At 38.1% G+C, this 27,514-nt stretch overlaps 1 protein-coding gene across 2 annotated transcripts in view; it reads left to right on the top strand.

Moving 5' to 3' along the window:
* The window catches only part of WDR70 (WD repeat domain 70), a 365,950-nt gene that overhangs the window by 53,685 nt on the left and 284,751 nt on the right, over positions 1–27,514 (top strand). For both annotated transcript variants that reach the window (XM_054684042.2, NM_001280169.1), the window contains 2 exon segments: positions 3,039–3,098; positions 8,371–8,504. In XM_054684042.2, coding sequence (XP_054540017.1) covers positions 3,039–3,098; positions 8,371–8,504 — 194 coding nt within the window.

Here is a 27,514-nt window from a genome sequence, read left to right as displayed (position 1 = left end):
TATTTTACTGTTATAGCAAATTTCACACTAAGCTATATTTCAAAAAGTCATTAGTAAAAGTTCTGGAAAAAGAACAGTCACCATCAAGTGATGTGCTACCAAAAGATGGATTGCTACTATTTTAGATGATTTAGCTGTGCCAATTATATGGGATTTTTATGAGTTATGCCATGCATGACTTCCAGTAAAACTTTGATTTTAAATGTAAACATTCATTTAAATGGTTAATTCACTCCTAATATAAGTACTAAGTTGTGTGTCCTTGTAAATTTTTTTAAGTGTTAGAAATTGTCTATATATAGGCACATTCTGCATTGAAATAAATGAAATAATTTTCATCCTATCTTTTTGGTGACAGTATTTCTATTTGCTGAGTGATGAAAAAGTAGTTATGAAATGAGGTACAAACTATGCTAGATTCTTCTGTAAGTAGAACATTTCAAGTATTATCTTGGTTCTTGCAAGAATATTTAGCACTTACAAATGAGTTTTCATTATGTTCAAATGTGGTCAGCTGCAAAGAGAGTAGTGACTCAGATTATTCAGTGTAGGAATAGTCCAGAATTTGACCTTTAAATTGTTTTGGAATTTGTGTTTGAATATTGATATCTCTGAAAGAGGTATGTGCAGCACTTTCCACAGTATAGTAAACAAAACAGTAATGTCTTTGTCTTGAAAAAAACTGCAAATTCCCCAACTATTTCTTTACAGTCTAAAACAAAACTACCTTTATTTCTGTATTGTTGCAATCTTCAATCTGCTTTTAGTCTGGGATATAATAATTTGGTCTTAAAAGGTTTTCAGCTTTTGAAAATCTTAGTTATCTCTTGCCTCTCACTTACCAGGCTGGCCTGATGTGATAGCACCTGCTTTTCTTTATGGACATAATCATTACTCTAAAATTTGAGGGTTAATTAAAAATTACAGTCTAGTGTGATGAACAAGGTAGACAGTGGGCCATTTATTCATTTCTAAAACCTCTCTGTGTGTGTATGTATGTCTGCCATATACCAGCTTTTTTGTGCATAGGGGATCCAGAGATGATAAATAGATATAGTCTTTGAGAAGCTTATATTTTGCAGTTTGATAAGGGGGTGGTGGTGGGGGAGATAGGTAAAAAATTACAATGTATTATCATAAGTTCTGTGACTGAGATAAGGAAATGCCATAGAAATGCATAAGAGGGTCATTTAACCCAGTGTTTGAAATGTTGAGAAGTGCTTTGAGCAGCTGGTCACATCTGAATTGAGTTTTGAGGGATGAATAAAAATTAGCCAGGTAAAGAGGAAAAGAAGCCTGGAAAAACACTCTAAGATGATGTGACCAATATAGGAGGTAAGCCTTGGAATACATAGTGGCTATCATTTATTGAGCTCTACCATGTGCCAAACTCTGTTAGGAGTTTGAAACTACTTACTTCACTGTAACCTGTGGGGCAGGTGCTATTATTCATAGTTTGCAAATGAAACTGAGAGTCATAACTTTGCTGAAGTCATCACATGGTTAATTAATGGCATTGCTAGTTTAAAAAACTCTAGCATTTCTGGCTTTTTCTGTAGGCTATTTCCTCCCAGCAAAGGACAGTTTCAAGATGGAGGAGATAAATAGTTACCATGCTGTTGAAAGTTCGTGTATGTAGATTAAGTTCTGTAAAGTGTGCAGAGGGATTTATAGTGACTTGTTTGTTCATTTAGAACTATTTACTGAGAGCCTCTTATGTGCCAAGAACTGTGCTAAGAATTAGGAATAAAATGATAAATGCCAAAATTGAGGTAGAGGGTGAAAGAAAGTGGGGACACTGAGTGAAGCCATAGTTTGAAAAAGCGGGATTGCAGAAGAAAAGATAACGATTGAGCAATAAATTTTAGGGGAGGTCAGTAGTCTTTTAGTTTTTGTTTTTTTACTACGGTAAGTATTAATACTTTGTTTATATGCTGAAGAGAAAGAGCCATAGCAGGGGAAAGATTAAGATAGAAAAAGCTGTTAGGTCACATGTTTAATTAAGTAGATGGTGAGATGATTCTTGAATTTGTAATAGACATATAATATTAGTAGGATTAGCCTGCTCTTGAGTAATGAGACTTGAATAAACAATGAAACCTCTGATTTAAATGATCACTGTAACCTCTTATGTCTGATTTATGCATTCCTCTTTACTGTCCCTTAGTTGTTCTGCCCATACTCCTGTCTATGATAGCATTCATTATACTGAAGTAGAGCCATTGATATCTCCCTGTTAGACCATATGCTTCTTGTGTGGGAGGGATGAGAAGAGACCGTGTCTGCTGCCACCTAACAACTGGTATAATCCCACTTCAGTAAATGCTTATTGAACCAATGAATCAGTGAATGATTTGGAGTTTCTTATTTTTACCATTTTTGAACAATATTCTTTTTAACTTTGAAGGGTTAAAAGGTATATAGTTACCCTGTGAAGGTTTTGTTGTTTGTTAGAAATTAAGTACTTAACACTTTAAGGTATGCCCCAGAATAGATAGAGAACTTAAAAAATTTTCGATGTTGAAAGGACCTTGTTGGTTATTTTTTAGGAAAATCTGTAATTATTATTTTATACATAGGTTACAATATGCTTAAAAATAATTTTTGATATTAAAGTATGGTAAGCAGATATATCAACCTTTTCGCTCCTCTTGATAAACTGTGATTTAAAGGAAAAATAAATTTCTAGTTTTTCTTTATGAATTATACTATTAACAACTACTGATTTATTTTTACATTTGGATTAAATTAAAATTTCAATTTATGTTGACAATAAGAGATAATTTTATAGAACCTAATGAGTTTCTTAGGTTTATCCTTTTAGAGATTTAAAATCAGTTTATCATCAGAGACCCATTGTAGTGTGTCTAGAAGTGTAGAAAAAAGATACTCTCACACTTTTTTGCTGTTTTTTTAAGCTTTGTGTTTAAAAACCAATGATACAATTTTAAAAAATTGTATTTCCTGTGAAATGTGTTGTGTAGTTCCCCACAAATATGTTATTTTACCGTTAATGTCATGGGGTTTTCTTGTTTCAGAATCCTGTTCACAAGATTCCTGATTCGCATGAGATAACGCTGAAGCATGGCACTAAAACAGTAAGTTTAAAAATCTAGTTTTTTCCTCTCTCAAATTACAGGGCTGTCATGGAAAAGTGAACTGATAAGATACATTTGTATTAAGGCTAATTATACAATCAACTGATGACATAAAAGCTATAGACATTAAGGAAAAATAGATTACTTTTATGTTCAGTCAAAATAGCCATTTCCTTTTAGTTAAAATAGGAACAATTATTATCACTGTTATTGTTGGCTTTAAAAATCTCTTACTTTTTAATATAGGAACATTATAAGTGGAAGAAAGAAATGAAACTCAAACACAATTTTGCTTTTTATGGTGTGGGAAAATTTCTTACTACCTTTAGCTTTACTTCTGTATCAGTAAAAGGCATGAATTTGTTCATTTTTCAGATGAATGTTGAGATAAGAAATGAACTTTAAGTAGTTACTGTATGGCTCTAAGTATTTATTAATACTTAGTTTACAGATTGCATGTTTATATTGTTATATTTACTTATGTTTGAGTAATCTAAAATATTTAAAGATGAATAATATAGAATATTTGAGATGTAAGGTGAAATCATTGTATCTTATTGCAAAGCCACTACAAAGTAGTAGTTAAATGAGTGAAACATTCATATGAAATGAAAAAAATTATCTTTCCCTTTTCAGTGAAACTACTTTTTTCTAATTCACATGTAAAGAAGTAAGAAAATACATCCCATAATAAGAGGGAAATATCAATCAATAGAGGTAGACCCAGAAATGATATAAACAGGGTCATTCTTACAGTTTTTCTTTTGAAAATATTGTTTTCATAAAAATATTTATGTTAAATATAATGGGTTTATTGTTATTTTAAATGAAATGGAAAAGATGTAAAAATCTCTTAGTTTTAATTTCTAGTGGAAATAGTGATACATATAACTCACATAAACAAAACCTCTTTGGAGTCCTCATTCGTTTTTTTTTTTTTTTATTTGTTTTTTTTTTTTTTTGAGACAGAGTCTCACTCTGTCACCTAGGCTGGAGTGCAGTGGTGTGATCTCGGCTCACTGCAAGCTCCAACTCCCGGGTTCATGCCATTCTCCTGCCTCAGCCTCCTGAGTAGCTGGGACTACAGGTGCCCGCCACCACACCTGGCTAATTTTTTTGTATTTTTGGTAGAGATAGGGTTTCACCATGTTAGCCAGGATGGTCTCGATCTGCTGACCTCATGATCTGCCTGCCTCGGCCTCCCAAAGTGCTGGGATTACAGGTGTGAGCCACCGCGCCCGGCCTGGAGTCCTCAGTAGACTTTAAGAATGTAAAGAGTCTTGAAATGAAACTATGTGGGAATTGCTGCCCTAAGACATCATTTCCATCTAATTCTTAATATATTTATTTTTTCTTAAATCAGGTTTTTTATATTTTTGTTCTGAAATTATGATGAAATTCTCCTTTTTGTGTTTTTAAGTAAATAAGGAAAAATTGTAGACTGAGTATTTAAAAGGAAGCTTTTCTGTCATCTAGTCTGGAGAATTTTACAACTGAGAGATGGGTCATGAGTTTCACAAGTTTGATTTAAATATTCCTTTTTTCGTAAATCAAGTTTTATCTTATAGAGAACCATAACTTAAAAAATACTCCAGTATGTTTTACACATTGAAAATCAATTAGAGTGTCTAATTATACTCTTGGCTTAACTCTTTTTTTTTTTTTTTTTTGCAATCCTGCCTTTGTTCTACATGCAAATAAATTTATTTTTAAATAAATGTTGGATTAGAAGGTGACTTTTCTATCTGATCTTTTTTTCTTTTAAACGAGTTATTTTAAAAAGGTCCATAAGGCCAATCTTATTTCTTTCCTATATACTTTACATTTTAGTCCCCCCGTCCCCACCTTACAGGATTATTTAAAAGCAAATACCTGACTTCATATGATTTCATCTGTGAATATTTCAGTATGAACCTCTAAGAGATAATACTGGGCTGTTTCTGAATGTGCACACGTACACTCTTTCTGAATGTGCACACATATACTCTTTCCTACATAATACCGTCTTTATATATCTATTTTTTCAATAATTATTTAATCTAATATCTCATTAGTGTTCAAATTTCCCCAGTTTTCTCATATATCTTTTTAGAGTCAGTTTGTTCAAATCAGTCTCTTAATGATGTCTGATGTACTCTTAGGAGAATTATCATCATGTTTATTTTTTATATCTCTATAAGATTTTGTGCTTTTTCTCCTTTTAGTGAATATTTAGTGAATATACTTACTATGGCATAATAGTCAACTGAACCCTTCCCACTGAATGTGATGATAAAGTCTAAAGCTTTTTGAAAGGAGGAGAGGGTGATACACATTAATTCTTTTAATATAAATGTTAAAACTGAAAATTTGTGCTCATTCTCAAGTTGGAACAAGACACTTTTTTTTTTTGAGACAAAGTCTTGCTCTGTCACTCAGGCTGGAGTGCAGTGGTGCCATCTCGGCTCACTGCAGCCTCCACCTCCCAGGGGTAAGTGATTCTCCTGCCTCAGCCTCCCGAGTAGCTGGGATTACTGGCGCTCGCCACAACACCGGGTAATTTTTGTATTTTTAGTAGAGATGGGGTTTTGCCATGTTGGCCAGGCCGGTCTTGAACTCCTGACGTCAGGTGATCCGCCTACCTCGGCCTCCCAAAGTGCTGGGATTACAGGCGTGAGCCACTGCGCCCAGCCTCTGAGCTCTGTTTTCTATTTTTCTAATTACCTCCTTCATATCGTTTTGGTAAATGATGAATCATATATACAGTCAGGAGCAGAGATCCTTATACTTCAGTGAATGGTAGCATTGAAAGCCTCATTTTGTAATTTTGCTTTTTAATTTGTCATCTTTCTTCTTAGTTAGGAGAACAGCCAAGTTTGCAGTTTATTCTGTTCTTCCTTGATAAAAAGGAATTTGTCTCATATTTGTCAGACTGCATGTTTGTTTTACATAAGATCTAACAATTTTTAGTTCTCCTTTCTTTTAAACAAATATTTAGTAGAGTTTGTATTTTGTGCCAGGTTCAGTGCTGGGCACAGACAAGGTCTCTGTCCATATGGTGCTTATACTCTTGAGGGAAGGACAGATACAGAATAGAGGAACCACAAATGAAGTTGTAATTTTATATTGTGTTGTAGTGAGATGAACACTGGTGGGGTTAGCCTTATTAGGAGGAGAAATAACTTTTAAATTGTAACAGGAGGGAAGAAGGATAGCATAATGAACGTAGAGGCAAGTGAGTTTGTAGGTGGTGGTAGCAGAAGTCACTTCTAGATTTTTAAAACTACTATTCATTTATTTTTGTTTTTGATTTTTTTTAAGACATTATTGTTCGGGCATAAAAAATGACTTTGTTTTCACTTGTATATTTTCCTTGACATCTTTAGAGTTCATGTCTAATTTTAACATAAGTATTATTATTTGTGTATGATTCCCTTATATTATGAAATCGGTATTTGCAAGTGCTAATTGAAATGAATATGTTATTTTGTCAGTATCTGACTTATTTAATTATAATTATATTAATTACATTTCAAGTCTATTTATTAGGAGAACTGATTTATAGAAACTTCCTTTATGTAAAACGTTGACTCTGGTCAGGTGCCGTGCCTCACACTTTCTAATCCCAGCTTTGCGAGTCTGAGGCTGGCAAATCACCTGAGATCAGGAGTTTGAGACCAGCCTGGTCAACAAGTGAAACCCCTTCTCTACTAAAAAATACAAAAATAAGCTGGGCGTGGTGCTACATGCCTGTCATCCCAGCTACTTAGGAGGCTGAGGCAGGAGAATCGCTTGATCCCAGCAGGCAGAAGTTGCAGTGAGCCGAGATTGCACCACTGCACTCCAGCCTGGATGACAGAGTGAGACTCTGTCTCAAAAAAAACAAAACAAAAAAAACCTTTGATTCTTTTACTGTGTCCAATGTATGGTAATGGCATTAAATATTCCTAATGCAGTTCTTTTCTTCTTAGAGGGCAGTAGATCTAGGGACTCTCTGCTTTGAGAGAAAGCTACATATAGCTTAGGAACAATGAGTTACACATTGGATATTGACGTGTGAATTGGACCTAGGAAAGTTCACAGGGAAAGCAATTTTTTTTTTTTTTTTTTTTGAGACAGGGTTTCACCTTGTTGCCCAGTTGGAGTGCAGAGCCGCGATCTCAGCTCATTGCAACCTCTGCCTCCCGAGTTCAAGCAATTCTTCTGCCTCAGCCTCTCAAATAGCTGGGATTACAGGCATGCGCCACCATGCCTGGCTAATTTTGTATTTTTAGTAGAGATGGGCTTTCTCCATGTTGGTCAGGCTGATCTCAAACTCCCAACCTCAGGTGATCCACCCGCCTTAGCCTCCCAAAGCGCTGGGATTACAGGCATGAGCTACGGTGCCTGGCCTGCAAATTTTTTTTTTTTTAAGACAGAGTCTCACTCTGTCACCCAGCGTGGAATGCAGTGGCACGATCTTGGCTCACTGCAACCTCCGCCTCCCAAGTTCAAGCAATTTTTGTGCCTCAGCACTACAGGTGCATGCCTCCACGCCCAGTTAATTTTTGTATTTTTAGTAAAGATGGGGTTTCTCCATGTTGGCCAGGCTGGTCTCAAACTCCTGACCTCAAGTGATCTCCCTGCCTTGGCCTCCCAAAGTGCTGGGATTATAGGCATGAGCCACTGTGCCTGGCCGAAAGCAAATATTTTATGGAACCAATATAAGTACTATTATAATGTGATTAGTCACTTAAAAATTCAGCTTTAAAAATAATTGTTTAAGGTGAATATACCGAGCCATTTGACCATAAGGGACAGATAATTCTCCTTTGTTCTACTTTGTTAAATAGATTTCTTAAAGCTCCCTTGGTGTTACTCATTTTGGTAATTTCAGATTCATATGGTTTTCATTCAGTTATGATTATCTTAAAAGTTTTCCTCAGATTGTATGTTGAAAATGCTGAATTATTGTAATTATTTGTAAGATTTTTACTTGTACACTAAAGCAACTTAGTTTATCTTATGGAATTGCAGTGATAGCTATTCTGAGTACATGGTTGATGATTTGGGACAAAATTGTCAAATAGATTTAAAGTATTTTTCTTTATTGCAAAAGAATGAATATAGTAACAAAGTCTAATAATATGGAAGGCAACCATCCATTCCTGCTTTTCAGAAGTAACAGTAGTTGGTGGTTTGTGCTTCCAAGTCCTATAACATAGGGGGTGGGATTAAAGAACAGAAATGGGAGGTTATAATTGACCATATGTCATTTTGCTCCAGTCATTTTATTTTATTTTTTTAAAACCAGGTGTCTGCTTTGGGTCTGGATCCCTCAGGTGCCCGTTTGGTGACAGGAGGATATGACTATGATGTTAAGTTTTGGGATTTTGCTGGAATGGATGCTTCTTTTAAGGCATTTCGATCCCTTCAGCCCTGTGAGTGGTATGTATTCACTTACTTAATATCTTCATATTTGACTTAATATCTTCACATTGGAAGACAGTGCTGTTGGCTTTGGAATCCCATCTACAATGATTTGTATCAAAATACATTACGTTTATATGACTGTATACAGCCTTCATAATTTAAATGAAGTAAAACGAGCCTTACATTTCTTTTGTTTCATAAACTTATATTTTAGGCTGGGCACGGTGGCTCACACTTGTAATTGCAGAACTTTAGAAAGCCGAGGCAGGCGGATCACCTGAGGCCTGGAGTTTGAGACCAGAATGGACAACATGGCAAAAGCCCGTCTCTACTAAAATTACAAAAATTAGCTGGGCGTGGTGGCGCATGCCTGTAATCCAGCTACTCGGGAGGCTGAGGCAGGAGAATTGCTTTAGCCTGAGAGGTGGAGGTTGCAGTGAGCTGAGATTGTGCCACTGCACTCCAGCCCAGCAACAGAGAGAGACTCCATCTCAAAAAAAATTACAAAAGGCTAGGCACAGTGGCGCATGCCTGTAGTCCCAGCTCTTTGGGAGGCCAAGGTGGGTGGATCACCTGAGGTCAGGAGTTCGAGACCAGCCTGTCTAACATGGTGAAACTCCATCTCTACTAAAAATATAAAAACAAGCCAGGCATGGTGTCTCATGCCTGTAATCCCAGCTACTTCGGAGGCTGAGGCAGGAGAATCGCTTGAACCCGGGAGGTGGAGGCTGCAGTGAGCCAGGATTGCGCCACTGCACTCCATCCTGGGCGACAGAGCAAGACTCCATCTCAAAACAAAAAAATTAAAAAAAAAACAAAACTTTGTTTTAAAACATTCCAATTAATTCTGAGAAATGAGAAATTAACATATGTTAAGCCATTAACCAGGTACCAATCTATTTTGTACTGTTTAGGTATGGTCGGCTAGCATTATGTTAGAAAGGGCCTTCCATGTTGCTACAATGAGCCAGCCTTTCTCTTTTTTTTTTTTTTTTGAGACAGGGTCTGGCTCTGTTGCCCAGGCTGGCGTGCAGTGGCAAGATCTTGGCTCACTGCAACCTCTGCTTCCTGGGCTCAAGACATCCTCCCACCTCAGCCTCCCAAATAGCTGGGACTATATGGGTGTGCGCCACCATGCCTGGCTAATTTTTGTATTTTTTTCGTAGAGATGGGGTTTCACCCTGTAGTCCAGGGTGGTCTCAAACTCCTGATCTCAAGTAATCCACCTGCCTCGTCTTCCCAAAGTGCTGGGATTACAGGCATGAGCCACCGCGCCTGGCCCATAAGACACTCTCTTTTCTGTTTTTGACCATATCTGCTCTTGTGGCATATTGCTTTCTTATGGTATCATTTAACTCAGCGGTCCCCAATCTTTTTTGCACCAGTGCCTGGTTTTGTGGAAGACAATTTTTCCATGGACTAGGGGTAGCGTGGAGGTCGGGGTGGTGGGATGGTTTCTGGATGAAACTGTTCTATCTCAGATCATCAGGCATTAGATTCTAATATGGATTGTGCAACCTAGAGATCCCTCGCATGCGCATTTCACAATAGGGTTTGTACTCCTATGAGAATCGAATGCTATTGTTGATCTGACAGGAGCCGGAGCTCAGGTGGTAATGCTTCCTCACCCTCCCAACACCTGCTGTGCACCTGGTTCCTAACAGGCCATAGACTGATACCAGTCCATGGCCTGGGCTTTGGGGACTCCTGACTTAACTTGTTTCTTTATCTCCTCTCCAATATTTCCTGTGGAATATCAAAGGCTTTACCATAATTATATTGTATCACTTCAGATGGCATGTATTGTCTAGCTGTTTCACTGTTAGTGACTAGGAATTAAGGTAAATCCCTGGATTAAGGTAGTGACATCTGATTCCTTCATTGTAAAGTTAATATTTTATACTTGAGATAGGCAAGAACTTCGTAGAGAGATAGTTTGGTACTATGTAACTGTCCAGATACTCATCATTCTTTCACTTAATGAGCTTAGTGTCCATTGATGATTTCTTCCTGAATCGGTTATGTCACCGAGGGCTACAAATTGGTGATTTTCCTATTCTGTTATTTCATCTGCATTTATTTCCTGGCATCTTCTTAAAGAAAAACTTTTCCATTGATGTTCATTAGGGATATTGGTCTAAAATTCTCTTTTTTTGTTGTGTCTCTGCCAAAATCCTCAATAAAATACTGGCAAACCGAATCCAGCAGCACATCAAAAAGCTTATCCACTATGATCAAGTGGGCTTCATCCCTGGGATGCAAAGCTGGCTCAACATATGCAAATCAATAAATGTAGTCCAGCATATAAACAGAACCAAAGACAAAAACCACTTGATTATCTCAGTAGATGCAGAAAAGGCCTTTGACAAAATTCAATAGCCCTTCATGCTAAAAACTCTCAATAAATTAGGTATTGATGGGACATATCTCAAAATAATAAGAGCTATTTATGAGAAACCCACAGCCAATATCATACTGAATGGGCAATAACTGGAAGCATTCCCTTTGAAAACTGGCACAAGACAGGGATGCCTTCTATCACCACTCCTATTCAACATAGTGTCGGAAGTTCTGGCCAGGCAATCAGGCAGGAGAAAGAAATAAAGGGTATCCAGTTAGAAAAAGAGGAATTGAAATTGTCCCTGTGTGCAGATGACATGGTTGTATATTTAGAAAACCCCATCGTCTCAGCCCCAAAACTCTTTAAGCTGATAAGCAACTTCAGCAAAGTCTCAGGATACAAAATCAATGTGCAAAAATCACAAGCATTCTTATACACCAATAACAGACAAACAGAGAACCAAATCATGAGTGAACTCCCATTCACAATTGCTTCAAAGAGAATGAAATACCTAGGAATGCAACTTACAAGGGATGTGAAGGACCTCTTCAAGGAGAACTACAAACCACTGCTCAACAAAATGAAAGAGGACACAAAGAAATGGAAGAACATTCCATGCTCATGGATAGGAAGAATCAATATCATGAAAATGGCCATACTGCCCAAGGTAATTTATAGATTCAATGCCATCCCCATGAAGCTACCAATGACTTTCTTCACAGAATTGGAAAAAACTACTTTAAAGTTCATATGGAACCAAAAAAGAGCCCGTATCGCCAAGACAATCCTAAGCCAAAAGAACAAAGCTGGAGGCATCATGCTACCTGACTTCAAACTATACTACAAGGCTACAGGAACCAAAACGGCATGGTACTGGTACCAAAACAGAGATATAGACCAATGGAACAGAACAGAGCCCTCAGAAATAATATCACACATCTACAACCATCTGATCTTTGACAAATCTGACAAAAACAAGAAATGGGGAAAGGATTCCCTATTTAATAAATGATGCTGGGAAAACTGGCTAGCCATATGTAGAAAGCTGAAACTGGATCCCTTCCTTATACCTTACACAAAAATTAATTCAAGAAGGATCAAAGACTTAAGTGTTAGACCTAAAACCATAAAAACCCTGAAAGAAAACATAAGCAATACCATTCAGGACATAGGCATGGGCAAGGACTTCATGTCTAAAACACCAAAAGCAATGGTAACAAAAGCCAAAATTGACAAATGGGATCTAATTAAACTAAAGAGCTTCTGCTCAGCAAAAGAAACTATCATCAGAGTGAACAGGCAACCTACAGAATGGGAGGAAATTTTTGCAACCTACCCATCTGACAAAGGGCTAATATCCAAAACCTACAAAGAACTCTAACAAATTTACAAGAAAAAAACAACCCCATCAAAAAGTGGGTGAAGGATATGAACAGACACTTCTCAAAAGAAGACATTTGTGCAGCCAACAGACACATGAAAAAATGCTCATCATCATTGGCCATTAGAGAAATGCAAATCAAAACCACAATGAGATACCATCTCACACCAGTTAGAATGGTGATCATTACAAAGTCAGGAAACAACAAGTGCTGGAGAGGATGTAGAGAAATAGGAACACTTGTACACTATTGGTGGGACTGTAAACTAGTTCAACCATTGTGGAAGTCAGTGTGGTGATTCCTCAGGGCCTAGAACTATAAATACCATTTGACCCAGCCATCCCATTACTGGTTATATACCCAAAGGATTATAAATCATGCTGCCAAAAAGACAAATGCACACGTATGTTTATTGTGGCACTATTCGCAATAGCAAAGACTTGGAACCAACTCAAATGTCCATCAATGATAGACTGGATTAAGAAAATGTGGCACATATACACCATGGAATACTATGCAGCCATAAAAAAATGATGAGTTCATGTCGTTTGTAGGGACATGGATGAAGCTGGAAACCATCATTCTCAACAAACTATCTCAAGGACAGAAAACCAAACACCGCATGTTCTCACTCATAGGTGGGAATTGAACAATGAGAACACATGGTCACAGGAAGGGGAACATCACACACCGGGGCCTGTCATGGGATGTGGGGAGGAGGGAGGGAGAGCATTAGGAGATATACCTAGTGTAAATGACGAGTTAATGGGTGCAGCACACCAACATGGCACATGTATACATATGTAACAAACCTGCACATTGTGCACATGTACCCTAGAACTTAAAGTATAATTAAAAAAGAAAAAAAGAAAAACTTTTCCTCATTAACTGATGTTATTTGGTTACCCTGAAATATAGTTACTACTGAAGAGGCAGGATAAAAGCTTAGTTATCTTTGTTTAGTTGCCCATTTTAAGCTTAAGGGCTGGTGGTGATAAATGAGTTGTTTCTGTTATTGGTGATGATTTCTTTCTTTTTTGAGTATCAGTATTTACGATTTTTAAATTTTCATGTTTCAGTCAATTGCAGTCATTATTCTTTTCGATGTTTAAATTGTCCTAGATTTGTCTAGTAGGAGTCCTTGATTGCTGTATAATTTTGACATGACCTTATTAGTCTTTAAAACTTACTTGGTTTCTGGCACAACATGATGTAGGCTTCCTGTTACATTCCTTTCCAAGTCCTGGAATCAGTACTTCCCCGAGTAGCCCGTCTTTCTTTTTGTGGGAGTGGTATTTAGAGACCAAATCTGGTTGCTAGGCATGCTCATTGATATTGGGATGTTATTGCTTTTGACCTTTTGATGGAAAGAGGTAGAAAATATAGACGCGTATGTATTCATGCATATATGTGTCTATGTTTAAATTACAAGGTCACTTTGATATTTGTATTTCAATTTCAAAATATTTAGTAAACTTTTAAATTTCAGAATATTTTTAAATTTATAGATAAGCTACAAAGATAGTACAGAGTTTATGCATACACTTCACCCAGTTTTTCTTATGATTAACATCTTATCGTCCATTTGTCACAATTAAGAAACTAACAGTCAGTTACTATTGATGAATCTCCAAACGTTATTTGGATTTCACTGTTTTTTTTTTCACTAATGATTCCTCCAAGATACCACATTACCTTTGGTCCTTGTATTTGTTTAGTCCCTGACTGTTTCTCAGTCTTTCATTGTTTTTCATGACCATGACAGTTTTGAGGGATATTGGTCGGGTATTTTGTAGAATGTCTCTCAATTTGCTTTTGTCTGATGCTTTTCTCATGGTTAGATTGAGATTATGAGTCCTTGGGAAGAATATCACAGAGGTGAAGTGGCTTTCTTATTACATCATATCGGGGTACTTCTATCATGTTTTTTTAGGTTCTTCATGGTAAAGTTACTTTTTCCTTTCCTTTCCATATGCCATTCTTTGGCTGCAAGCCACTGAGTACTGCTCAAACTAGAGGCAGTGGAAAAATTCGGCTCCACTTCCTGGAGTGAGTAGTATTTAAATAAACTTTTTGGTTTTCTTGTGTATTTATTTTGTTGCTCAGCTTGTTTCAACTGTGGTGATTGGGAGCTCTTTTAGTTTGGTCTTTTGTCGCTTTGACATGCCTCCTTTCTTTCGTTTTTGGAAATACTCGCTTAATTTTTGATACTGCAGGACGCTCCAGGCCGGGCGCAGTGGCTCACGCCTGTAATTCCAGCACTTTGGGAGGCTGAGGCGGGCAGATCACCTGAGGTCAGGAGTTCAAGACCAGCCTGGCCAACATGGTGAAACCCCGTCTGTACTAAAAATACAAAAATTAGCCGGGCATGTTGGTGGGTGCCTGTAATCCTGGTTACTTCAGAGGCTGAGGCAAGAGAATCGCTTGAACCCGGAAGGTGGAGGTTGCAGTGAGCTGAGATCGTGCCATTGCACTCCAGCCTGGGCAACGAGTGAAATTTTGTCTCAAAAAAAAAAAAAATAAAAAAAAAATAAATAAATAAATAAAATCAAATGCTCCAGGCTATAGGTGCTTGTATTTTCCCTGCCCCAGTTCTAGAATGAGTTCTTTTCCCCAGGAGAAGTATATTAGCAAATAAGATCTAGGTTCTTTATTATTATTATTATTTTTACTATACTTTTAAGTTCTGGGATGCATGTGCAGAACGTGCAGGTTTGTTACATAGGTATACACGTACCATGATGGTTTGCTGTACCCATTAACGCATCATCTACATAGCTATTTCTCCTAATGCTGTCCCTCCCATAGCCCCCCACCCCCTGGCAGGCCCTGGTGTGTGATATTCCCCTCCTTGTGTCCATGTGTTCTCATTGTTCAGCTCCCACTTATGAGTGAGAACATGTGGTGTTTGGTTTTCTGTTCTTGTGTTAGTTTGCTGAGAATGATGGTTTCCAGCTTCATCCATATCCCTGCAAAGGATATGAACTCATCTTTTTTTATGGATGCATAGTATTCCATGGTTTATATGTGCCACATTTTCTTTATCCAGTCTATCATTGATGGGCATTTGGGTTGGTTCCAAGTCTTTGCTATTGTGAACAGTGCTGCAATAAACATATGTGTGCATGTGTCTTTATAGTAGAATGATTTATAATCCTTTGGGTATATACCTAGTAATGGGATTGCTGGGTCGGATGGTATTTCTAGCTCTAGAAGATCTAGGTTCTTAATATGCTCATTGCTCCTGGGATGTCACTGCTTTTAGGCTGACTCAGCTGACAAAGCTAGGAAATACATGCATGTATATTATACTAACCTATGTATATAGTATATAGTGTTTTGTATCTCTCTACATCCACGTTAACCTGAACACCAGTTCATACTGATGTTCTAACTCTAATCCAGTACTATGTTGATTTATTCTAACCTTCGTGCTTTTCTGTATCATCACTTTCCAATGGTGAGAAACCTAGCTTCCACTATCCATTTACTTATTCAGCCTCAGTATACATGTAAAGCAATTTAAGAATTGTTAATTGTACCTGTGTTCCAATTTAAATTTAGCGTTACAGAATTTTTCTTAATGTCTTTTAATTTGATATTCAAATTAAAAGATAGAAGTCATTTATAAGAAAACACTTATTGGTCAAGGGGTTGGCAAAGTTTTTTTATAAAGGGCCAGGTAGCATTTTAGGCTTTACAGGTCACAAATGGTCTTTGTTAAATTTATCTGTGTGTGTATATATTTATGTGTGTGTGTGTGTCTGTGTCTATGTGTGTGTTTGTGTGAGTGTATACATTTTCTTTTTCTTTTTGTTTTTTTTTGAGATGGAGTTTCGCTCTTGTTGCCCAGGCTGGAGTGCAATGGCGTGATCTCGGCTCACCGCAACCACCACCTCCTGGGTTGAAGCGATTCTCCTGCCTCAGCCTCCTGAGTAGCTGGGATTACAGGCATGTGCCACCACGCCTGGGTAATTTTGTATTTTTAATAGAGTCGGGGTTTCTCCATGTTGGTCAGGCTGGTCTCGAACTCCCGACCTCAGGTGATCTGCCCGTCTTGGTCTCCCAAAGTGCTGGGATTACAGACGTGAGCCATTGCCTCTGGCCTACTTTTTTCAAGAAAAGACAGTAAAATCTGACTTGATGCCTTGGATCTTTGGTTAAGAAAGAAAATAAAATCATTTTCTAGCTGTAATTTCTGTTTGATTGAGTATTCCTAGGGTCATCACTTGATGATTCCAGTAGTTTAAGAGTGCTGTCCAATATAACTTTCAGTGGTAATGGAGATATTATGTATCTGTATCATCCAGTATGGTAGTCACTCGTCACATGGGGTTACTGAATACTTGAAATGTGTTTAGTAATTCTAAGGAACTGAAATTTCTTAAAATCGAATTTTAATTAAAATGTATATAACTACACGTGGCTAGGTAGCTGCTGTTTTGGATAGTGTATATCTTGAGCCTCCCTTTAAGTGGCCAAATCCAGTGCACACAAACTACCACAATAGATAACAAGGTACCTCTAGACATAAAAATATGTGACTTAAGTTCAAAAACAGGAATGCTACTACCAAAAAGTCACTAAAGTTTAATGCAGATTTTTAAATGAAGAAAAAGTGAGGCCAGGTGTGGTGGCTCATGGCTGTAATCCCCGCACTTTGGGAGGCCGAGGCAGGTGGATCACGAGGTGAAGAGATTAAGACCATTCTGGCCAACATGATGAAACCCCATCTCTACTAAAAATACAGAAATTAGCTGGGTGTGGTGACACCTGCCTGTTGTCCCAGCTACTAGGGAGGTTGAGGGAGGAGAATCGCTTGAACCTGCAAGGCAGAGGTTGCAGTGAGCTCAGATGGCGCCACTACACTCCAGCCTGGCAACAGAGTGAGACTCCATCTCAACAACAACAACAACAACAACAACAACAACAACAACAACAAAAGAAAAAAGTGAAACATGTATATTTTAATATTTATTTTCCCCTCCAATTTCATTCTCTTTATTTTGTTGAATCATTGTTCTAGTTTGTGATTGTAACACCCAATGTGTATGTTAATGATCGCTGCTTGTGTTTTGCCAATTGCAAATTTGGTGAATGTACAGTAAATTCTCATTCACCTGATACCTGTTGAATATGGGAGAGTCAAACTCTCATATGCCATTAGAAGCCTTTCTTTATTTTGAGACTGATTTTTTTTTTTTTTTTGAGATGGAGTCTGTCTCATGTTGCCCAGGCTGGAGTGCAATGGCATGATCTTGGCTCACTGCAACCTCCACCTTCCGGGTTCAAGCGATTCTCCTGTCTCAGCCTCCTGAGGAACTGGGATTACAGGTGCATGCCACCACGCCCAGCTAATTTTTGTATTTTTAGTAGAGACGTGGTTTCACCATGTTGGCCAGGCTGGTCCTGAACTCTTGACCTCAGGTGATCTGCCTGCCTTGGCCTCCCGAAGTGCTGGGATTGCAGGCGTGAGCCACCATGCCCCTGCCCGACATTGGTCTGTTAACCTTTTAAATTACGTTTTTCACCCAAGTGAGAATCCACACATGCCTATAACTCAGCTAAATTCCCCCACATCTTTTTGTCACTGATCTGTATTATTCCTATATTATCCACAAAGATAACTTGAGGGAGTTTGTTGACTGTCTTGAAGATATGGAAACATAGTATGATGTTTTCAGACCATCTCCTCACCTGGAATAGCAAACATCAGAATTTGTCTGAGATCCAAGAGGCAGCATCATGGTGAGTAAGTGGATATCAAAGAGGCAGTCACACTCAAAGAACGCTCCCATAGCTATTCAGGAAGGGAGATAGAAGTCCAAGTCTAGGAGTGAAGCTGAGGTAAATAAAGTATTCTGGATTTTGGGCATCTCTGATGAATTTCTCCAGAAGAGCTCTTTGGTGCTGTAGTATTCTTAGCTTCTTTCTCACTCACCTAGCACACTTTAAAAAGACTGACATTATGTGTTTTTTACTTGGTCTACCAGTATAAAAATTGAATTTTAAAAAATGCTTTTCTTTTGTTGTTAAGCACCGTTTATTATTTGATATACATTATTTACCTGAATATATTTTTCTTTCTTGCCGAGACCAGCTCTGTCAGGGAGACCCTAACCCAGTGGCACTAGAGAAATTAAAGACACACACACAGAAATATAGAGGTTTGAAGTGGGAAATCAGGGGTCTCACAGCCTTCAGAGCTGAGAGCCCTGAACAGAGATTTACCCACATATTTATTAACAGCAAGCCAGTCATTAGCATTGTTTCTATAGATATTCGATTAACTAAAAGTATCCCTTATGGGAAATGAAGGGATGGGCTGAAATAAAGGGATGGGTTGGGCTAGTTATCTGCAGCAGGAGCATGTCCTTAAGGCACAGCTCGCTGATGCTATTGTTTGTGGTTTAAGAATGCCTTTAAGCAGTTTTCCGCCCTGGGCAGGCCAGGTGTTCCTTGCCCTCATTCCGGTAAACCCACAACCTTCCAGCGTGGGCATTATGGCCATCAGGAACATGTCACAGTGCTGCAGAGATTTGTTTATGGCCAGTTTTGGGGCCAGTTTATGGCCAGATTTTGGGGGGCCTGTTTATGGCCAGATTTTGGGGGGCCTGTTCCCAACACCTTCTCTTTGACATTTTCATGGTAAAATTATGTAAACTATCTGTAATAGCCTTTTACTTAATTTCCTGGTTTTTGCTTCCCTCTGTAACTGTCAAGTTACATAATTTTAAAATTTTATCTTAAGATCCAGTGACCTTCTTTTGAGTCATGTTTCAGCTCAGATGTCAGCTCCTCAAAGAGACCTTTCCTCACCATACTGTCAAAAGTAGCTCCTCTCCCACCTCTCCACTGCCACCCACTCTACCCATTACCCTGATTTATTTCTTTTATAGCACTTATAATGATCAGAAATGATGTGTTTTTCACATTTGTTTACTTCTATTCCAGCACCTAAAACAGTGTTTGGGATATACTTGGAACTTATTATTCATTAAATAAGTCATACAATAGTAGTGTTTCATATTTTTTTTTCAGTAGTTTTCTGTTGAGAAATAGAGCAGAAGACTGTTTTAAGCAAGGTGTACCCACCTTTTGGAAAAGAAAGGAAGCATAAGGATTTCTTTTTCTGGAGGATCTGAAATCCTTGGCTTAAACCCTATCAGTTCAGGGCAAGTAAGGAACAGTTTTTGAAATCACTGGCTCTGCACTGTAAGTGACACCTTGAGCTACAGGCTTAAGGCTGATATGTTTAGTTTTTTTTTAAAAAATAAAAATATGTATTCTGAAGATAATTGAATAGTGAGTTTTATTGCATCTTATGATTTCCATTCATTTTATATTAAAAGTGATTGCCACTGAGAAATTTCCATCTATTCAAATGGTATTTGTAGTTCTTGCTATGTATGAACAGTTACTTGATTAAAGAGTTTCAGAGTTCAAATAAATAAAAAAAGAAAAAACAGATACCTACTGTTTTGCGTTTCTGAGTCAATCCTAGATTCTGAAATTTAAAAATTTCTGTTACTGGAAATCAGAATGAATGAGTCAATGCTGTAGTCATAAAGTGTTATACACTGTCTTCTCTGCTAATTTAGCTGAGCTTGTGCCATAACTATCAGTTTTAGTGGGATGACGGGGAGATTACTGTCCTAGATTTTCACTGAAGTATTTTTCCTCCTCTTTCTTTTTTATTGCATATTAATTGATGTAAAATTTAATTCTACAACTAAGTATAACTATAGACTTAATGTGCATAATGGAATGTGAGCATGGATTCTGACTCATAAAGATCTGAATTTGAATTATGTCTTGGCTTGTTCATTTGCTATATGACTTTAGGCATGTCATTTAATCACTTTGACCCTTAGTTTCCTTGCCTGTAAAATAGAATTAATACTACCAGTTTTTTGGTGTTCTGATTGATGATTAAATGAAATAATGTATATTTTATAAAGTGCATGGCACAGTGCCTGGCACCTAGTAAAGCATTCGGTAGATAATAACTCACCTAGTATTTATTTAATATGAAGGAATCTCAGTACACAGATTCTTAAGTTGATATCTCTCATGTCTTTCAAGTATTACTTCCCATTTCTGAGTTTTTAGTATTGTAACATTGGATTTTACCTCTGAAAAATCAGACTACTATTTAAGACTATCACCTGTCCTGATTTCTTTCTTTCTTTCTTTTTTTTTTTTTTTTTTTGAGGTAGAGTCTAGCTCTGTTGCCCAGGCTGGAGTGCAGTAGCACGATCTTGGTTCACTGCAACCTCTGCCTCCCAGGTTCAAGCGATTCTCCTGCCTCAGCCTGCTGAGGAGCTGGGATTAAGGCACGCCACCATGCCCGGCTAATTTTTATATTTTTAGTAGAGACGGGGTTTCACCATGTTTGCCAGGCTGGTCTTGAACTCCTGACCTCAGGTGATCCTCCTGCCTTGGCCTCCCAAAGTGTTGAGATTACAGGCGTGAGCCATTGCGCCTGACCCTGATTTGTTTTTTGGGAGTATAGGCTATTTAGCTTTGGCTCTCTGTTCTCTGTTCTCCATTTCCCTTTTTCTCTCGGGTCCAGTTCTCTTTGTCTTTTTTTTTTTTTTTTTTTTTTTGCCACAATTTGTGAAAACTTCTTAAGCCAATTCACTTTACTAATTTTCTACTCTTTTAATGAACTTTTTAAAAGTCACATTTATTCAGGTATAATTTACATTTAGTAAAATTTATTCTTTTTATTTGTACAGTTCTATGAATTTTGAGAAATGCATACAGTCATAGTCATACACTATGATTATCCTCCAAAGTTCCCTTTAGCCCCTTTGCAGTCAGTCCCTCCTTCTGACCCCCAGGTAACCACTGATGTGATTTTGCCTCTGTCAGTAGTTTTGTTCCCTTTTATAGCTGTGTAGTACTCTTTTGTATGACTATATTACATACAGCTTATCTCTTTACCAGTTGATAGACATTTGGCTTATTTCCAGTTTTTAGGTATAAGGAATAAAGCTTCTATAAATACTCCGTACTGTAGAGGTCATTTTTATAGACAGGTGTTTTTATTTCCCTGGGTCAATACCTAAGTGTGAATTGCTTTGTCAGATGATATGTACGTATTAACTTTATAGGAAACTGCCCAACTTTTTAAAAATGCCATATCATTTTGCTTTCTTAGTGGCAATGTGTAAGAGTTGTAGTTACTTCATATCCTTACCTACACTTGGTATTGTCAATATGTTAAATTTTAGCCATTCAGTTGGGTATGTAGTGATATGTTATTGGGTTTTAATTTGAATTTCCCTGATGATTAGTGATATTGAGCTTATATGTCTTCTTTGATGAAGCAACTGTTCAAAAACTTTTGCCCATTTTAAGAACTGGGTTCTTTTCTTGGATTGGTTGATAAAGTTCTTTATAAGATATGTGTGTCACAAATATTCCAGTCTGTTGCTTAGATAGAAAGAGTTCCATAAATATTTTTTAAATAGAAAAAGTAGTTTCCAAAAAAATTCCACTTTTGTAATATATAATTTATGTATTTGTGTTTTTTAGTTACTAGGGAAAGTTTGAGAGGTTATGTCCTAGAAATGGAAGTGTATTATGTGGGGGTATTGGAGAACTTTCATTTTATATTTTTATATGACATAACAAAACAGCATGAATTACTTTTACAACTTACAAAGATATTTTACACTTCAGAAAACAAAGGACATCAAAAACAAAATTAAAAGACAAATTATAAACAAAACATTGTAACACAGATTGAAAGCAATGGGCTACTCTCCATAATACAGTTTCTGTAAATAAAGAAAGGGATATTTGAAAACTAAAACTAGCCAAAGGAAATGAATTAATAGGTAACAGCAGAAGAAATACAAATAGTCAATAAACATAAAGATATTCAGCTTCATTAATAAAGAAGGAAAAATTAAAGTGCCAGTGAGGTACTACGTATTACCTGTAAGACTGGCAATAGTGAAGAGAACATATACTATCCAATGTGAGAAGGCTAAGGTGGGGGTGTAAATGACCAGACTTTTTTTTCCACATAACGCTTTGATAATGTCTTTTTTTTTGAGACAGGGTCTTGCTCTGTCGCCTGGGCTGGAGTGCGGTGGCGCAATCTTGGCTCACCACAACCTCCACCTCCTGGGTTCAAGCAATTCTCATGCCTCAACCTCCCAAGTAGCTGGGAATTCAGGCATGCACCACCATGCCTGGCTAATATTTGGATTTTTAGTAGAGATAGGGTTTCACCATGTTGGCCAGGCTGGTCTCCAACTCCTGACCTCAAGTGATCCACCCGCCTTGGCCTCCCAAAGTGCTGGGATTACAGGTGTGAGCCACCGCACCCAGCCAGTATATCTTATTCTGATGTAAACTGTAAACTATGATGGCAAGATTTGGAGAAACAAATACTATCAGGCATGGTGGGAGTGTAAATTGGCACTGTCTTATAGAGGGCGATTTGGCATTCTCTTCCAAATTACAAATGCATATACCCTCAGACCAAGTAATCCACTTTTAGGAGTTCCTCTGACAGATATATCCACATATGTGGAAATGATCAGGAACAAGTTTATTTATTATAGCATTATATGTGATGATGACACGTTTTCTTGAATTTTTTTTCAGCACAAAATAAGACTCTGATAATATGTTCTTTTTCCTTTAAAAAAATTCCACAGCTATATTCTTTGTCTTTTATATCTTAGAACAGTACAGACTGTGACCAGTGGCTGAACTCTAGTCCATGGCTTGTTTTTGTATGACACTTGAACTAAGAATGATTTTTACAGTTTTAAAGGGTTGTGAAACAAACCCCAGAATAATGAAGAAGAATATGATACAGAGATCATATATGGCTTGGAAAGCTTCAAATATTTATCTGGTCCTTCACATAAAGTTTGCTGACCCTACTGTAAAAGCTCTTCACAACCGCTTATTATTTTGCTCTTATTTACGCTCTCTGCCTGGTGAGACACAGGCTGAAAAGATTCTTCTTGTATCTCCTTACCTTCTTAACCTCACTGCTTGTGGCCAGTGGAATGTGTCTGTGATCTTAGGAAGTTTGAGGGAGCTGGGGCTGAGAGTAATCCTTGTGTGTGTGTTGGGGAGTCTCTCCTCTATGTGATGGATGCTATAGTTTTGTTGTTGTAAACTGTGCAACAGAGGGAGACAGAGTCTCCCTCTGTTGCCCAGGCTGGAGTGCAGTGGCGCCATCTCCGCTCACTGCAAGCTCTGCCTCCTGGGTTCACGCCATTCTCCTGCCTCAGCCACCCGAGGAGCTGGGACTACAGGTGCCCACCACCACACCCGGCTAATTTTTTGTATTTTTAGTAGAGATGGGGTTTCACGGTGTTAGCCAGGATGGTCTTGATCTTCTGACCTCATGATCTGCCTGCCTCGGCCTCCCAAAGTGCTGGGATTACAGGCGTGAGCCACTGCTCCCGGCCTGTATGCTGTATTTTTAGGAAAGATAGTAGGTTTTTGACTATATATCTTTGTTTTATTAACCCTATATTGTCTCTTCCACATTGTTTTTTGTGCCTGCTGCCTAATTTTTGTGACAACTGCTTCCATAAGGGCATCCTTGCTGCTTTGAGAACGAACCACCCATGGACTTCATGGTTTCTGGGTAGTTTCATATGAGGCTGTTGCACTCTTTCTGGGAGGTGCTTTCCTAATCATTCTGATCTTTTCCTACTAGAAATTTCTGGATAATTTCCAGTTTTCAGTAGTCCTTTCATTTATCCTGATTTAGTATTTTTCTAGGTTATTTCTTTTGGCATTTGGAGTAGGGAAGTCTGATGAAGTCCTCAGCTCTTTTTCCTTAGAAGTCTTCTATATTTCCTATTTCCAAATTCTTAAGGATTTCTTATTTATATTCTTTTTTTGCACCCTCTGGAGAATCAACCTTATATTGACAAAATATATTTTTACATTTTTGGGTGACATTTGCAAGTCCTTAATTAATTAATTAATTAATTTTTTGAGACAGAGTCTCGCTCATTCGCCCAGGCTGTAGTGCGGTGGCGTGATCCTGGCTCACTGCAAGCTCCACCTCCCGGATTCATGCCATTCTCCTGCCTTAGCCTCCTGAGTAGCTGGGACTACAGGCGCCTGCCATAACGCCTGGCTAATTTTTTGTATTTTCAGTAGAGACGGGGTTTCACCGTGTTAGTTAGGATGGTCTCGATCGCCTGACCTTGTGATCCGCCCGCCTCGGCCTCCCAAAGTGTTAGGATTACAGGCGTGAGCCACCGCACCCGGCCCAAGTCCTTAATTTGTAAGTCTTGAGTATTTTGGTTAGCAATAATTAAGACATGTACTAAACATATACTAACTTGTAGTGCATTTGAAATAACATTGCATTTCGCTACCAAGATTTTATACCCCTCAAATAATCTTAGCATTGGAAATAAAGTAGTAGTAATAATAATTACTTGTTTCAGTTACTGTACTAGGTGTCTTTATGTGTATTATTTTTAATCCTCACCCAATTTTATAAAAAGTATTATTTCTCATGTTTTTTTTCAGTGGAGGAAACCAGGACTCAGCAAAGTTATATTAACTAGTACGTCAACTCTGTGGGTTCAGGAGCATCTCTGTATAGTGTTGCCATCTAGTCTTGTCTCCTCATTTTCCATGAAATAAGGAGACTGAGGCCAGGCGTGGTGGCTCATGCGTATAATCCCAGCACTTTGGGAGGCCAAGGTGGGCGGAACACGAGGTCAGGAGTTTGAGACCAGCCTGACCAACATGGCGAAACCCCGTCTCTACTAAAAATACAAAAATTAGCACAGCGTGGTGGCATGCACCTGTAATCCCAGCTACTTAGGAGGCTGAAGCAGGAGAATTGCTGGAACCCAGGAGGTGGTGGTTGCAGTGAGCTGAGATCGTGCCACTGCACTCCAGCCTGAGTGACAGAGTGAGACTCTGTATCAAAAAAAAAAAAAAAAAAAAAGAGACTGAGTCTAGTGAAGCCAGTAGACTTGCTCATCATCACGCAGCTAGTTAGCAGCAGAATGAGGACTTGGATCCCTGAACTCCTGACTCACATTCCAGTGCACTTTTCACTACAGCAGGACACCTTGGCTCCTGAGCCCCAAGTGACAGCCCCAAACAGCTGTGTTTATCTGTCTTGCATGTCCCAGCTTGTTTTGCTAGCTGAGCAAAAACTACTTAAAAGGATCCTCAATCTTCACCTTCCCACTCCCTTCCACTTCTACTCATATACTCCACTTGCCCCATGAATAACTTCACAGAAACAATTGTGCAATGTCACTAAGCCTTCCTCTGGTGTCAGAGTTACTCCGTGAGAGAGCATTCACTTCCTCATGACTCCGGTTTACTGGTTAGATTGGCTTTCTCTCTCTTCTCTTTGATCGGAATCTTCGTTGTTTAGGCAGGAATTTGAGGAGCAGATGTTATGCCCCTTGAACAGGCCCTTTAATTCTCCTTAGTACTGTGTCTAATGACTCTTAATCCTGTCCTTTTAACTCTGTGGCTAGCAGACTTAAGAGTGAAGTGAGACAGGAATGATGAGCTTGATGCTGAACATTTCATTTTAATGTTGGCAAAGTAGTCTACAGAGAGTACATGACAAACAGTGAGACAGAGGGAAAATGTTAAAAGTGTTCCTATATAGCAGAAAAACAATGTGAATATTAGTGTGGGATCACTGAAATTTTGGGTTTCCCGCCAAATGTAGATAGAACAGTTTGGTTATTAGTTTGCCAGAGAAATGGAGCCATTGACTGTTTCTACTTTGTCTTCTTAAACTTTTATATTTTTTAGATTTTCATTTCCGTTTTAAAATAAAAATAAATCATCAGAAGAAACAAAGTGATCTCTTATTTTTCATGGTTACTGGAAAAAATTACACTTCCCCCAAATGGGAGTAGCATTAACAAGCATATATCCTGTGAACTGATTCATTCCATTCTTTCTTTAGAGACTTTGGTTTAGCGCTCTGAACTTTCTGATTATCAGATCTTATGTGTTTGCTAATATATAAAATAACAAATTAGACATAATGCCCTATAATTTTCTCAGTTTGATTAATTGCCTGAAATTTGATCTATCAGTCAGTGTTTGATTAGAATAGAGAAATCACATGTAATTTGAACAAGGAAAGATCAGTACGAAGAATTGCTAGCTATAACAGGGTTTTGGAGCAATGAGGATTGGCTAGTAAAAAGTAAAGAGAACTCTAAGGAATATAAGAATAACAGATAAAAGGAGCATCAACCCCTGGGGTTGAGATACAACATCCAGGGCCTCTGAGATTAAGATCCAGACCCTGTTTGAGGGGGCATGGCTGTGGCTCATTGAATGAAGAGAAGTTGCTGTGGTAGAAATCTGTCTCATCAGAATCACTCTGCTATAACACTGCCTTGTGGAGGTACTGATGGAAGATACTGGGTGCTGCTGACTGCTGTGCACTTCAGGAGCCTGACAGTGGAGCAAACTGCACGGGTGCTGGATCTGGACACTGGAGAAGCTGTGTTGCAGTACAGAAGCCTGCCAAGAGGAGCACACAAGACTCTTGGAAAGAAGAGGAAAATCTCCTCTTACAATGTCGATCTAACATCATGCTAGCTAGCAAAGGAAAAATGTTTAAAGGGTCCAAGTTCATTTCTGCAGAGTAGACAGGAAAGGATGAATTCGGAGCTGAGAGACAATAAGTGGACAACTGGCACATTTGGTCAAACTTGTAATTTTATATCTTAGATGGACAAATTTAAACACAAGTCCATAGGTGTTTTCCTTACAAGCTTACATTTAAATTTGGGATCCTGGTCAGAATTTTGCTAAGGACTTCATTCTTTCCCAGTGTTTCAGGAAGGATACCATGGGGCCAGAGCCACTTTTCTTTATTGTAAGGTCCTAGGCTGTGGCCCCTTTTGCTTTTCTGGGCTCCTTTCTCATGGGCATCTGTTTTGGGAGCTTCATTTCCTCATCTGCTTTGACACTTTAATCTTGGACATTGTAGTGAAATGCTTCACATTGTCACACATTCTAATCTCAGAGACCACTCCAAATCTTTTTGAATTTTCTTGGCCATTGAAATTAGTACTCTGGAATCAGTACATTAAGAATGGTTTTTTAAAAACTATCAGCTAGAATTTCAACATTTTAGAAGAAATGGTCAGTATAAATTTGGAGAAGCAGTTTCTAGCTAGTAGTAGCTGTGCAGAAAAACAGTTTTATTGATAAGTATCTGATTTGGATTTAGGAACCAGCTAGGACGAAAAATTCTATTGAGGTCTGGCCAGATAGACATAAATTTTATTTTTCCTTTATAT

Source organism: Pan troglodytes, chromosome 4, assembly GCF_028858775.2.
Source record: "Pan troglodytes isolate AG18354 chromosome 4, NHGRI_mPanTro3-v2.0_pri, whole genome shotgun sequence".
NCBI lineage: Eukaryota > Metazoa > Chordata > Mammalia > Primates > Hominidae > Pan > Pan troglodytes.
This window is presented reverse-complemented; position numbering and strand designations above follow the sequence as displayed.